Here is a 16,349-nt window from a genome sequence, read left to right on the forward strand (position 1 = left end):
GCAATCATCATTGATCGTTCTTGTTCTGCCTACCGAAAGGGAAAAAATAAAAATTGAAATTAGAATGAATGTAGGAAAAATTGTAATTTTATTAAGCCTGGAAAGATCGAAATCGGCCAAATCGTTTTAGAACACGGAGTTAATTGCTGAGCTGCTTTCCTACTTATACTACCAATATGGACTTTAAATTTCAGATGATTGCCAATATCTATACCCAAAACTTTTACTACTTTGTCACAAGTTAATTTTGAATTTTGAACTTCAATTGCTGGATTCATGTTAAAAGTTTTTTCCCCAATTGCTATTACCTGAAAATAGTCGGGATTTTCCTGCATTTTGTTTAGTTTAAACATTTGACTCCATTTCCAGGGTTGATATAAAATTTCCATATTCTGGATTTGAAAAGGACAGAGTTTCATCATCCGCATAATTAGTGAGTGGTCATTATTTTATGAAGTAAAAAATATCGTTTAAAAATACATTAAAAAGGAGGGGACCCAATAGAGCCTAGGTGCTACCTCTTTATGAATGCCAGCCCATCTGCTAAGAATGTTTCCGAGTTTAATTTTCTAATTGGGGGGATTAGGTTTTTTCTGTGATGCAAAGAGTGATAAGTTTTTTTGTCTTATTTTGTAATAGGGGATCAACTTTTTGGTTTCCTATAAATAAAAAAAGGAGGGCATTATTTTCTGTTTCTAAGTAACACGATTCAGTCACTGGAGAATAGTGTGAGCAATTTTTTTTTTAAAATCCCATTTAAAAACGTATCTTTCAAAGAAGAACTGTCAATCAATCCTTACCACTTTTAATTACAGAATTATAATGTATCATTTGTCTTGTGTGTTCTTTCATTTATACACATATCTATGTATCCTTCTGATGGTTGTTTGGATCCTTTTGTATGGTAATTAACAGAGGGCCGTCCCAGATAACTATACATTGAGGCAAATGCCTCATAATTTTTTTTGCATTTTTTTTATAGACTCGAGGACCAACGATCGAGAAATTGTTAATATATTTCACTACATCCAATACACAAATTACGTTATAATATGTCGTTTTGTTTTTCACTATCTCCTTGTGATGTTTGAAATCAATAAGGATGATGACAGGTGATCATACGTACATCCAACTTCACTGCGGACATCAAACATCTTTACCGACAATACATCAATTAAATCACATCTTTTTCATGTGCAGCTAGGGATCATTAAGTATTACCGCACAAGCCCTAAGGACCAGGATTTTTTTTCAATCACAGAAAATATCATGAAATTATTTTATTTCCATATTTGAGTTATTATGTGTGTTCTCAGACATGTCCGCTTGCCATTTAATGCCATTTTAATTCAGTTTCTACATAATAAAAAAGGACAGTTCTTAATAGTATTTTAAATGCAATGTACGACCACAATTTTATTTAACATCATATAATCTTTGGTATTTTGTTCATGCTACAATTTTCCCAAGAATCAAAAACCACCAGTGCTATCAGCACTTTGAGTATTATACATATCTCCATATCACATGTATCCAATTTTACCAAAATTTTTGCTGAAATATTGTAAAGAATCGGAGGTTAGGTAAGGTTCTGAAAATGCCCAGAACTAAGGATTTTGCATAATTTATCCAAGAGCTTCTGGAGGCCTTCAGTGCCCCCAAGACTGTCAAAAATTTTTTTTGGCTCACTTGCTCAGCAAATTATTTCTGTCTCATCATAATAAGAACCTAGTTACAGCCCTGATAAATGTGAAATTCCTCACTCGTTTTCAATATCAAAATTCCTATCACACTAAAAATTAAAAATAGCTATCTTCTATGAAACTTGTGTGTACATAAATATCAAAATCCTTCATGGTAACTTTTTGAAATGTAGTATGTTTCTTCAGACTGATCATGCATTAACTTGCCATTGGTTGTACCATAAAGTGTTGTTGCATTTTTTTATAAGAGTTCCATAATCCACCAATGCCAGAGACTGGCTGGCAAGCTGCTTCTATTGGTTGTACCATAAAGTGTCGTGTTTTTTTTTTTATAAGAGTTCCATAATCCACCAATGCCAGAGACTGGTTGGCAAGCTGCTTCTGACTTTTTGGTGGAGGAAAGTAATTCCAACCCCTCCAAAAAATTTTGTTGCATGAAACTTGGCAACCCTTCACAAGAACCAAATGTATCTTCATCTGGTGTGTTCTGCAGGTAAACCACAGGTTATCTCACTGTTAGCCTTCGTGTTTTGCAAAAAAAAAAAAAAAGAAAGGAAGAAATTCAACCAATGAATGGTAAAGGTTTGAAGGTCTGAACTGAAAATTTATGGGGAAGCTTTTTAAATTGTTCTGAAGCTTCTGGGTAATAGATTGTATTGAGTGTGAGCTCAGTTCCATTTCTACCTCATGTTTACTTCTTTATTCTCTAAAGTCAAGACTCAAACCATTTAAAACTGACTCTATCCACATTATTGCTAAAGAAGACTACATTATTAACTTTTGCAATGCGTGATTTATTATGTCAAAATAAACATACAGGGTACACAAGCAGAAAAAATGCTACAATCAAAGAACACACATCCATTACCCTTCATTTGTCCTTCATATTTCACCAACAGTTTAAACACTGAGGTTTATAAATTACTTAAACAATCAACTGTCAATTATCTTAAGTTCACCTAATGGAAGACTGCAAGAAACTTCATGGTATGAAACAATTTGTAAATATTTAAAACATATAATGTATCATGCCACTGCACAAACTTGTCTACATGTTAAGAGTCAAGTAACTAGCATTTTACAGCTTTATACTTAGTAAAGAGATCTTTATATTTTACATTCAGCATAAGAAATTGCTGTAAATTGTTTAACAAGGTTTCCATACTGTAGCACTTCTTCCATGTAGAACTTTCATAAGACATTTAACAACTATTTAGAAAACAATTTCACATCTACAAGAATGTAAACTGAAATAAGGCAATTCGTAACATACACTTGTGAACAAGTTCGTTGAAAATGCAAGACTGTTTTACTAGTAGAAATTTTACATTTCCAATAAACAGATGGGCAGAGTAAGAAAAGACAGTTGACTCTAAAAGAAGCTTAAAAGCATAAATGTAACTTAACAGATTTAATCAAACTCATTCAAGTTTTGATTTAAAGCTAATACTGAAGTTCTTACATAAAAAATGTAAAATTTCACAAGATTTTACACTTAAGTGAAGACTAAAATTAACAAATTTAATGACGAGACATTACATGCAGTTCCCTCTACTTAGTTAAATAGACATGAATACTATGCTCTGACTTAAGACTTAACACTGGGTTACAGTTGACTTAGAACAAATTGTAAATAATTGCTCAATACACATATAAAATACTTTAAAATAATAGTTACATGTAAACAGGGATAAACTTGTAATATCTGTGTGCTACTGAAAGAAGGTATCAATTATACATGCAAGGATTAATAGAAAAGGGGTCTTTTATTTCTTTTAAGAATAGTTATATTGTTTTCTTTACATTTACTTCATGTCCTTGTATTTCCACTTGTATATATTTATGTATATACACACAAAAATAATATCAAGAAGATGTGTGATTTGAAAACAGAAGAGAAAGACAGCCTTTAATAATTTATCTAGTGTCTCTACATACCTAAAATAAAAACAAAAAGAGAATGAAATTCCAGATTATACAACTATGTACAATATTTAAATAAATTAGTTGAATAAATAAGAGCACTGAGTACATGTGCACTTGAAAGAAAAAATAATGTAGCACTTGAACTTGCTTAATTTGATAGACTTGACTAAAATTTACTGTCTATACAATGGACATAAAAGAAGAATTTTGAACTTGAAATACTATTATACTCAAGTGGTGACTGGCCTTTTGCTCCTCAAAGTTTCAAGTAGAAATTCACCAAGTCTACTAATTCAGAAGTTTAAAAAAATCTTATTTAATAACAAATTGACAGTGTATTAGCATTGACTCAATTCACTTCTATAATCAAAACTGAATACCACAATAAAATAGGATACAAACTTGCACCCTGCATGCAAATTCACCAAAATATGCAAAGTATATGATACTTATTTGATGATATTCAGACATTAATATTAGATAGGCATGTTTTATTGAATGTTCCCAGTGTAATAAATTTCGATAATTCACACTATGAAATAAATTCAGTAATTTTAAACTAGGACTTTCTCCCGCCAAAACATCACATTTTTTATATCAATCCGCCAATCACAGAATTTAAAATTCATGTTGAAAATATCAATAAATTATGAAGAAAATCTATAATATAATAAGTATAATAATCAATTGGTTATCACCAAAATATTATCACTCCTGCCGAGAACGCTAGAGGATTCAACTCCTGCACGGAACAAGTTCTGCACACTTGTTAAATCCAGGCATCCTTTGGCACTCAGGAAAATATTTTGGTTAATCACTCTTTTCAATTAATTATCCTATTAATCTCACACATTGATTCCTCTCCTCAGATATAGTAGTATTCTGGTATAAAAAAAGTGGCACAGATACAATGTAAAGAATAGCACCAGTTAGTCAGCAAAAAAAAAAGACAAAAAAAAAAAAAAAAAAACAAGATCAGTGCATGAGTCTTTCTGGCAAATATAAAATCTACATTTCTAATTATGTTCAGCTTTGCATACAAAACATTTTAGAATTATCGTCCAATTAATATTTTTATCAATAACATGAACACTTTTTCACTGTTTTTAATGCCTGATGCTTTCTATTTAAGGCTACTGACTGTGACATAGCAGATACAAACAAAAGTATCCATTTTAATAATCTTGACAGAAAGTAAAGCCAGCATCACAACTCAACATATGAATGGCACTTTTATCTCACTTTTAAACAGCCATAATTTTTTTATCTATACTAGGTCTAATAGAAATGAACAAACCAACAATAACTTAATCTTGGCTTTGCATTTATGAATGCTTTTCTTGTTACAAAAGAAAGCAGATTTAATCTTGAAGGCAAATTTGTACTCCAAAACCCAATTAAAGAAAGGGGTAATGAAAAATGAGTTTAAGTAAAATCAGATCAACAAGTTTTATAAAATTAAATAGAATTATCATGGAAGAATTAAAATGAATAAAGGAACATGACAAATTAATGTAAAGACAAATTCCACACCAATCTTAGTTCTAGCTAAGGCCATTATCTGAAACAGAAGAAACTTAAGAACACATTCCATCCACACAAAAATAGATATCTACAACCAAAATCAAATAAAAAGGTCATTGAAAAACAAAGGAATTATCACAGATTCTTAACAATGGCAATGCTCTTGATTTGATCATGAGAAGTGGACATTTTTTCATTAGCATAAATAAAAAGGTGTTTTTCAAACAAAAAATAAATGGAATTTACTTCTTGAAATCATAAGATTTATTTAATTCAAAAAGACAATGACTTATGTATGACCTAAACAAAGACTCAGTGAAATCAAAACAAGAAATTCCTCCATTAGTTCCACTATAAACTTTCAGCTTTTATTTTGACATATCTGTGGTTTACAAATTCTTTTTCAACACAAATAAGTTTTTAATACATGTAAAATAATAGTATAATGCATTCAAATTGTAACATTTGACTAAATTCCATGTGTAAGCTTTATAACCAATGTGGCTTTCATTAAAACAATCAAAATAAAGATTAGGTCTCCATAACTTTTTTGTTGGATTTTTTCTGCAAGAAGGGAAAATAAAGCAAAAGTAACCCATTATATTATTTGTATGCTAATACATGTACCAATATATTAAAAATGTTTTTAAATCAGGACACACAAACATACCACAACAAAATTTCACAAGTTTTTTTGTATTAACACCATAGTTTCACATAATGTTTTGCATATAAATGGCTTGACCAATTTATGATAATCTTGGACTACATAATACATGTACACACACCACTTAAGCATAATGATTAAAAATCCACTTCAATATGACATTCTGATGCTCTCATGTAATCACATATCAATTATATCTTATTAAAAATTATTGGTATCAATAACATTTAACTCAAATCATAAATAAATCAGTCAAGGAATGTCAACTCTTCGTTATGAAAGTAAAGCTTTATACAACTACTGAATAAGACAGTGACACCTCATGTAAGAGGATAATTTCTTCATGTACTAAGAACTTTTCTATTCTGAACTAACGTATATTACATTGTTCACACCCACACGTAATGACCCTCTCAATTATTCAAATTCCAAACTTTAATTATCAGCTTCAAGATCATCAAAATAACCCTTAGCATACTAAAAGCACCTATAAAACCTTTCTTTATATCATGAGCACTGTAAACTGAAATGTTTCACTCTAAAGTTCAAAATACTGTAGTCAGTTCCCTAAATCAATTTGGACATCACCTGTCCAGGCACATTGGTATGAAGCAATTTCATCCATAAAACATATAAAGCAAATTGATATTTTACCTGAAAGACTGGTAGTGCACAAAAATCAAAGCAGATTAAGGCTAACTGATATTTTTCTGGTTCAAAGGCTTTCATCTTGCACCCTTCTTGTAATGAACTTCTTCAAATACCGTACTATTAACACCCCCTTTCACAACTATTGTATTTTTAAGAAAAAAGTCTCCCAAGAACCAGATAATCAATTTTAAATGCTTGGTAAATCGAGAAGCAGAAGGATTTTTTTGGTTTCTATCAAATATGGCACTTATAATGATAAAACAACAAACATGAAAAAAATTCACTCAATAGTTCTGGCAGGCACGGGTGTTAATCACCAATTGAGTAAACACTTCGAATAGATTGAATGCACATTCAGTCCAACATATTTCAACTGGTGTACTGTGTCAATATGTAATATTACTCCAGCTAAAAGAAGTCTTAAACTGAGCAACAAAAAATGCTCAGGACAAATTTTGCCTTTTCAACAGATAAAGGAGCTAAAAACATTCATCAAACTTAGCATGATCTAAAACACTCTTTGTTTTTTATTTTCTTTCATTTTTACATCAGCATTGTTCCCAAATATACCATACAATCAATTAATAATTGAAAAGATTAACAATAAACAAAGCAACCCTAACCCTTATACAGTTTAATATACTCTTTATAAAGTTTCATTTTTATGAAGTTTGATGAGACATGTTTTCACTTTTTTTAATGTTTTATTTTAAATAATTCAACATTCCTAGAAAAGATTACTATCACTGAGTCATGTACTGTGAAGCTTAATTATCAAATCATTTCATTTATTTCAATACAGAAAAGCTGAAAAGTTTTTCCAATAAAAAGAATCATCAATGCAAATAAAAAATATCCATCCAAAATGAGAGGTGATATTTTACAATTGTAACTTTTTGAACTTCCCCATTTTAACTTTGAATGCTAAGCATAAAAGAATGAATTTCTAAATATGGGAAAAACTTCTCAACATATACACACATATATCACAATTTGATCACAAGCACACTAACATACTTCGAACAGCTTACATAGAGCTACAACTCTTACATCACATGACTTTAAAAGCAAAATCTCCAGATCCATTGGCCAGAAACATTGTTACCTTGGTAACAAATAAGGTTGTCAACAGAATATCCACCCGCGAAGGTGGAACTATCGCTATGAATCCACAACAGCCTGAGATCGGTCAAACTCTATGATTAATTCCTTAATAAAGCCCAACTTTTTGTGTAAGTATTCAAATCTTTTCTTCTGTTCTATATACTTTATATCTTCTTTCTGTAACTTGTATTCTGTCCTTATCAAGTCCTTTAGTTTCTGAAATGAGACAAAAGACATGATTGGCTTAAAATAAAACTTAATACGTAATCTTGCAAAACGAGAGTGCAAGACTGAGAATTCTCTGAAATCAAATGGAAAGAATTCAAATTTTTAGCTACGTATTGCCGAGTTTAAGAATGTTACAAAACATCAGATTTTACAGCTAAACTGATTCTCTTTCTTGCTTTTAAAAGCAGATTTGTAAAAATCATGCAAATAATATACATACTGCTATTCTGGCGCATTTACATAGTTTTAAAGATATTCTGGTGCATTAACAGTCATACTTCAATTCTGGTGCATTTACATAGTCATAAAGCTATTCTGGTGCATTTACATAGTCATACTGCTATTCTGGTGCATTTACTTTGTCATAAAGTTATACTGGTGCATTTACATAGTCATAAAGTTATTCTGGTGCATATACATAGTCTTTAAATCCTTAACTAATGATGTCTAAAAAATGAATAAAAATTTGAAGTAAAGTATAAATAGCCAAATATGAGACAAGAAACTTGTAATCAATAACATCATTATATACCTCAAATTCCTCAGTTCCTTGAGGAGTCTGTCTCATTCTAACCTCTAGATCAGCAAACTTGCGAGTGACCTTTTCTACATTTTTATGAAGGTTACGGTACTCTTCATACTCCTGATTAAATTCCTGCTTGTATTTATTTCTCTGGTCTACTGTCCTTATCTGATGGTATTTGCTGTAAACCAAGAAAAATGTATAAAGTTTTTGAAAATAAAAATCTATTAATTTTTATATGTTTCTTTTTTCTTCTATCAAGCTTTTTAATCCTTTTTCATCAATTTAGCAGACTAACATTTATTCAAATTAGCTACAGATATATAAAATAATAAAGAATTTTAAGACGATTCATACTTACTTCACAAAATCAAGGTCATTGGTGGTGGAGTCAACAGAGGAATCTACAAAATAAAGAAACAGTATATCAATTAAGTAAAGGAAAAGCAGTAGACAATCAGATCCAGTTATTGAATGCTGTTTTGATTTAATTACATTTAAAAAAAATTCCACCATAATTCATACTAACCAAAAATTAAAATAACTCTTCAAAACTGAACCAAAATCAACAAGAAAACTGTTCTCTACTGCTAACCGAGAAAAACCAACTTGAAAACTGGCAAGCCACAGAACAGAAAGTGGGCAGTATCAGGGACCCCTAATTAAAGATGCATATCAAATATCTAATGTTTGTAATTTGAAATTGCTGAGAAATCTGTAACAAAAAAATTTTGCCCCATACCATAAATATTTGAAAATACATAAAAGTTTTCAAACAGGAAGCTGAATTGCTACAGATCTGAAATTGGTACAAGACAACCATATATCAAATGACTGACAGACAGATGGATGGACACACAGCTGTACTGCAGAATAAGAATGAAATATAACACCTCTAGATCATAACACACCTCCTCTTATTACTGGAATGAGGAGGATCATATAACACGTCCTCTTATAATTGGAATGAGGAGGATCATAAAACACTCTTCTTATTACTGGAATGAGGAGGATTATAAAACACTCCTCTTACTACTGGAATGAAGAATAAACTCAACTTTCAGTATAGATGAACTGTATTGATGTCCTATTAACTAACTTAGATAGTTGAAAAGTTGTTGTCATTTAGTCATAAGGAAACCAAGTTTATCCCCCTGTATAATTAATACCTACCATCAATGTTTTCTTTGGTATGTTTCTTAGCATGGCCATTCATTGAAGATGTAACTTCTTGTTTGACCTTAGTTTGTCTGTCATAGTGAGATATTCTCTTCTGTTTCTTGTTAGGTGGGTGTTCAGTGGTAGAGTCACTAGGTCTTTTCTGGAATAAAATGAATTCATGTTAACATTACTGGCCTTTATATTTTAAATGTACATTTATTTTCAATTACACAGTACTGGTGCCTTCTTGAAGGTTTTATATGACATTTGTACATTATTGTTCTGACATTTCTTTATTTGAATTACTGCATTTTACAACACAAGTGTGCAAGAAATCCTACTAGGTAGATGATATGTCATTGAATTCACTGTCATATAGTTGATGATTTACCCATCATTTCTTACCTGAGCTAAAGAACTGGAAGGACTGTCAGGTGATGGATGACTGGCAGGTGAAGCTGCTGGGGATAGATTCTGTAGTTTGCTGTAATAGTAAAACCATAGTCAATACCCCAAAGTGAATTAACACATATTTTTTTTTTACATTGTTATACATGGAATTAGTCTTTTACTTATGCAAGTGATTTGTTTGGTCTATTAAGGTAGTGACAGATGCACATCAATGCAACTTTTAAAAAAAATATTTACTTGTATTTGTTATAATTTTATTCAATTTCTAAAGAACAAAATTTGCAACAGATGGGAAAACAAAAAATTAGATCTCTCAGAAGATCATATTGAAGAAAAGTTTTATGTATACTTATGAACATGTATAAAAGATTGAGGTTTATATATATACTATATAATTTTTCTTCCCATTACATACCAAAACAACCTAAAGACACCAAAATCAATGTGAGAGCTTTCTCAAGGTTTGATGTAGCCCTGGCCATAATAGATTTGTAAACTACTGCTGTATGACACGTTATGAACCCATATTTCGTACTAAATATATGATAAATTTACATTATTATATAGATAGTAGTTTTATTGAATGTAATAAATTTCGACAATTCACACTGTGAAATGATATCGGTAATTTCACTCTCTCACTTTCTCCCGCCAAAATGTCACAACTTTGATATCAATCCGCCAATCACAGAATTTTTTAATTTCATAATGAAAATATTGATAAATTAAGAAGAAATTCTATATAATAAATAGGATAATCAATTGATTATTGCAAATAACAAAAATATTTTCACTCCAGCCATGAATGCTTGAGGATTTAACTTGTGCACAGAACAAGTTCCGCACACTCGTTAAATCTAGGTGTCCTTTGGCACTCGTTATAATATTTTGGTTATTCATACATTCCATTTAATTATCCTATTATGATCACTTTTTCAAAAGATTGAAGATATTTTGCCGGAGACAGATTTAGAAACATGCAAGCCTTTCACTGGTTTGCTAATGTTAAACATACTGACATACCTTCTGACTAATTCTTTATCACTGTCAGTGTAGAAAGGCCAGTCTAAGGAGACATCTGAATACAGGTGTTTCAGGAGGTAATACTTGTTATCACGTGTGTTCAGGGAGGCAACACTCTGTATATGTTGACCTAAGCCCTCTTTATCTTTATCTTTAATACCATCTAAAATAGAAATTTTAATCTTGACAAAAATACAGAATAATCTGTCAAAATGAATTCCCTTCCAAGAGTACAAAACCATAAAAAATGCTGGTCATTGACAGTCTGTGTGGTTTTTATAGTGTATAAACATCCTGTCTATCAGTCTCCTAATTGTTTATTGGAAATTAATTGACAGGTGTGTGTCAATTTTAGTCAAAGTGCAGCCACCTGTGACTGTGATTTACCTGTAACTGATTAGTTGATTGCATTAATGTATTAACAGTACACTTGCAGCCCCCTTGTGTATACAAATTAATTGAAGTGACTTGGAGAATTTTCATACGTTTATTAGTTGATTTTTAAAGTAAGAAAAATAGCATCCCTTCATATGGATTATACTAGAGGGCACCATATGTCTTCCATCAAGACTGTAAATCATCCATAAATTGAATGGCTCCCAAAATATGAATATGACCCATAAAAAGTTTTGATGATCAATTCAGTTTCATCACTTTTCTTCATTTTTTTCCCATCCATTGTTGACTGAAATGGAGGGTTCTTATCTCTGCCACTAAATGTGTTGGCTTTAAGTAGATAGTGGTGACTTGCAAGATTTCAATCTGCTAAGAAGGGCTTCAAGAAGAAAGGTTTCCAGTTATTCAGGGTTTGGGTACAAATAGTACACCTTCATTGCTCTCTGTCCTTGTAAAGAATCCAAAAAGATATAGTAGACAAGACCCATTGAACAAGTGCTCTAACAAATTTTAAAAAATAAGATTTTAGAAGAACTGCAGATAAATATAATCTTTCTCACAGTTTTGTTCTAGGGTTTCAAATAAGTTTTATCACTATTATTTTTTTTCCTTTTGCTTCTGAAATTGATATCATAAGTTTCAGACTATAAGTCAATGTGGAGTATATAGTTATATACTATATTTTTATACCATAAGTAGATGTGGGGAATAAGTCAAATGGCCGACTTTTGGACAATTTTGTTGTGCATAAAAACTTTTATTTGTCATAAAACCCTCTCAAACCAACATTGAGCTAAAAATGACTAAGTAAGACGAAATGGGTAGCTAATATTTAAGAACACAAAAAAATCTCTTCAAATGTATGTAAACCACACAATAAATTTGAAATAAATCCATCCAGATACATGTAATTGTGACAAAATTTGAAGGACCAAACAAGGTGGTTCCAATACATCATCCACTTTTGAATGGGCATGTAACTCAGTAGATAATAAGTAATTAAGTTAGGGGCCAAAGATGCATTCAACTGAAAAGTATTAACACGTATAGATAGTAGCTTGTGTGTGTCAGGAAATGGAAATAGTAGAACATAACCCACGCAAACAGATTACATTTACCATAAATTAAAAGGGTCTTGATAAAGTCAGGATCCTTTTGATGTTCACACTGATTAAAAAAACTAAAACTTTATAGTTTTAAAGTTTATTACATAGTACATCATCAGATATTAAGGCCTATTCTACATACCAATTACTAACTTTATGACCTCATTTCATATTTCTAAACTTAACAGAGCATTACAGGTCAGAGCTGCTAATACATTCTGATGTAGTTTGACATTTTTGAAAACATACTTAGGCCACATGTGTTGAATGTTCATGTTTGATTTTTAGGAAGGGAAAGCTTAATGCAAGCTGTTTAGTTACCGTAAGGAAACAGCTTATTGTGGAAAAAAAATGAAGTATATGTATTAACAGTAAAATTGTATACTTTTTTTTATAGAATTTCACACTACTGAGGATGTTCTTCATTGTACACAATATAACCTGGTAACAAAAAATAAACCACAGAAGAGATGGGTTTTAATATAATGGGTTAAATGATAAAATATATATTGCAGAAAACACAGGAAATTCAATAACAGATACAAAGTTTTTTTTTTCATATCAGGACAAATTCCATGACTTAAAACAATTTCTTCAAATCGGTATAACATGTTTTTGTTTATCCTATAATTTAGTAAGATTCCTGCACTCTGTAGGGAGACAATCTGTGTTTTTGTTTATCCTATAATTTAGTAAGATTCCTGCACTGTGTAGAGAGACAAACTGTGTTTTTGTTTATCCTATAATTTAGTAAGATTCCTGCACTCTGTAGGGAGACAAACTGTGTTTTTGTTTATCCTATAATTTAGTAAGATTCATGCACTCTGTGGGGAGACAAACTGTGTTTTTGTTTATCCTATAATTTAGTCAGATTCATGCACTCTGTAGGGAGACAAACTGTGGTTTTGTTTATCCTATAATTTAGTAAGATTCAATATAACTGCACTCTGTAGGGAGACAAACTGTGTTTTTGCAAATAAAAACATTTGATGTTCTACTTAATATACTGCCTTAGGGACATGAATGACATATTACTGATCTAAAGAATGTTAACATTGGATAATTTCATTCCAGATTTGTTTTTGTCCTTTCTGGTTATTAAAGGATTTAAACCTATATATAACTGGAACCAGATGTCATATATTCATCTCATCTTAATAAATGCACTTAGAGTAAATGAGTAGTTTAGGCTAATCAAGACCAGGAAATAGGCTCTGTTACCATGCACATTGTAATGTACATGACATGGTAGACAACACATGCGACGGTAATAAACTTGATTACATAGAAATTTAAATTAGGAGAGTCTTCTACAAGTTTTTGCAGGTTTTGACAGACAGTTTTGAGATACATAAAATTTGACACATATTTCAAGAATAGGTCTGGATAAGCAATCAGTGTTTTGACAAATGAGGAAAATGCACAAGTTACACCAGGATAGAACAATTCTTTTAATTAAATAAAAGATTTGATTTTGTATGATTAGGTTGTCTGTGATGGATTGGTACACAACTAACAACTAAACAATTGACCTCGAAAGTTGATGAGAAAGATTTATTTTGGAAGACTTTAATGTATACCATCATATCAACTCAATTTCTATTTACTTAAAAGAGTGGTAAGATCATTTAACTACTAAATGTCATCAACCTAATCCAATTTGTAATGGAAGCTTCAACAATGAAATCCTTTTTAAAGAGTAATCAAGGGAACCAAGGTTATAGCGGTAATCAAAAGAATTTAATCCAGGGACAAAGTCCAGACATGGAAAACAGACATACACAACAAAGAACATAAAGTAACTAAAATCATACATACAAAGTAACAAAAGTAAATGAGCAACTCGGACTCCACTAAAAACTGGGAGCAGAGGAATAACACACTGACTGACTATTAACTTCAGTCCTATGCCTTAAGTTCTGAATAATTGAGAACAAAATAAAAGTACCTAGTGAGAAAACTATGAGACAGCCAATAAAAAATTATAGCATTACAAGATATGGAAATAATTGTAAACATGTTTCTAGTCAGGTTTATATATCTTTCAAGGGGTTTCAGAGAAGTTATCTTGTACATATCATAGAAAACAAATGTGGAACCCAAACATGTTACAAAGTTATTGGCTGAAAAAATGATTAATTCAGCCACAAAATATGATAAATGAATTCATACTAAGGCAATACATCTTGTTTCTCTTCATATCTATAACATTTACAGATAAAGACTATGTATATATGCATTTAATTTCCTGTTAGTTAACAAAAGGATAGATCATACATTGAAATTTCCTGCCTCATTTGTTATTCTGAGTTTCTGAGAACCACTATAATCTGAAACTGCACTTTCCTCCCAGACAAAGCTGGTTAATCATCAATCTTTTTACAAAAGTTTAAATTTGTTACATGCCAGGACCCTCATTCCCATTGTTATAGATCTATATGACCAAAAAACCAACAACATAAAAAAAAATGAAGCAATAAAAAAAAATCAAAGAACAACAACTTTACCTCCCTTTGACCACAATAAGACTTGAAAATTAGTCTTCGTTAAACTTCTCTTTTTTGTCATTTCTCCATAATTGGTTCTTACCTCTTTTTAGTTTCACTAAAAGCTCTGGTTTTTTAAAAGGTCTAACAGCCAATAAATGAATCAGTCTTTCCCTGAAAAAAAAACATATATTATATTCACAATCTTTTGGGAATCTTTTGTACAATTTACTTTGTAAGTTATTGATATTCATCTCTTTAAGTTCATAAAACTACGTGTTTACAGATCTCCCTAAAGGTGATTTTATATATGACAAATTTGGAACAAACATTAATGAGATATAATACACAAGTCAGCACCAACATGTGTCATAACAAATGCATTTAGTGTACTAAACAGTCTCATAATCACAGGGTGAGAAAGAAAATTTAACAGTTCAAAGAAAAAATTAAGTTACAATATTAATTAAATTAAGAGTTACCTGATAGGTTTTTGCATCACAGCAGGATTACCAGTAAAAGCAGGCTTTGTAGAAGTAGGCAAGGGTACTTTATTCTGGCTGGAAGACGTCACAGCATTATTACGATGAACAGGAGTGGTTGACGTTACTTGGTTGGTCAAAGGTTGGCGCTGAGGCAATGATAGTGGTGATACCATTGATGGTTTAGGTTTGTTTTGGTTTATTGCACTAACAGATGAAGGTTTTGGTTGTGACAGTTCGTGTTCTCGTTTTGGATTTTTAATCACATTTTTTACTCTTTTGCTAATATTTGGTCCACTAGGCTTGATTTCCTGGGTTCTGAAAAGAGAAATATGTATAGTCAACACTAAATATCAGTCTTCCTTATAGTATTTGAAGTAAATGCTGTGATAAATAAGAAAAAAGACTATATTCTTGCATAAAAGAAAATAGAAGAAAGAAGTTATATTTAAAAAAAAAATCATTAGAAACAATACACATACATGTAAAAAAAAAAAACGGAAAACCTTATAAAAACTGTTTTAAGAGTTACCGGTAATAACTAACAATATGTGGAACCAAAGTTGTAGCAACTTCCTTATTGTTGATGATGCTACAGACAAAAGAAAACATTCCAGGAATTTTAGTAACAAATTACCACAAACTATTGAACAGAACCCCTTTGCAGTTGTCCCAAGCATATACTCTTGAAGGGACTTATAAACAGGTCAAGGCCACTAGGATTCTGACGTATAAAAGAATGTCATGCCTCTGTGACCAGATATGGTGCAAAATAATGTACTCTGTTCCTGCATTTTCCAATGCCAAATCACCTTAATTACTATGGCCCACTACTACAACTGCATGGACAATAGGCCACATGTAAAATGTACATTTTCTTGTTTTTTGGTTATGTTGTAATTCCAATTTCACATTTTTCATATATATATAAATGGTTTATATCATTTCTATCAATTCT

The 16,349-nt window shown here is 31.0% G+C and overlaps 1 protein-coding gene across 2 annotated transcripts in view; it reads right to left on the reverse strand.

Moving 5' to 3' along the window:
* Positions 1 to 5,394: 5,394 nt before the first annotated feature.
* The window catches only part of LOC148622297 (RNA polymerase II elongation factor ELL-like), a 34,357-nt gene continuing 23,402 nt past the window's right edge, over positions 5,395 to 16,349 (reverse strand). Inside the window, exons 5-12 of one of the 2 annotated variants that reach the window (XM_088572059.1) lie at positions 15,392 to 15,709; positions 15,013 to 15,083; positions 10,922 to 11,084; positions 9,893 to 9,971; positions 9,500 to 9,647; positions 8,688 to 8,730; positions 8,336 to 8,507; positions 5,395 to 7,791 (exon numbers count right to left, since the gene is read on the reverse strand). In XM_088572059.1, coding sequence (XP_088428185.1) covers positions 7,633 to 7,791; positions 8,336 to 8,507; positions 8,688 to 8,730; positions 9,500 to 9,647; positions 9,893 to 9,971; positions 10,922 to 11,084; positions 15,013 to 15,083; positions 15,392 to 15,709 — 1,153 coding nt within the window. In that variant the 3' untranslated portion in view covers positions 5,395 to 7,632. The remainder of the gene's footprint in view (positions 7,792 to 8,335; positions 8,508 to 8,687; positions 8,731 to 9,499; positions 9,648 to 9,892; positions 9,972 to 10,921; positions 11,085 to 15,012; positions 15,084 to 15,391; positions 15,710 to 16,349) is intronic. The other variant, XM_088572060.1, reaches the window with a different exon arrangement.

The sequence above is a fragment of the Perna viridis genome, chromosome 3, assembly GCF_037379345.1.
Source record: "Perna viridis isolate PV_CMFRI_1.1 ecotype Kerala chromosome 3, ASM3737934v1, whole genome shotgun sequence".
NCBI classification, from domain to species: domain Eukaryota; kingdom Metazoa; phylum Mollusca; class Bivalvia; order Mytilida; family Mytilidae; genus Perna; species Perna viridis.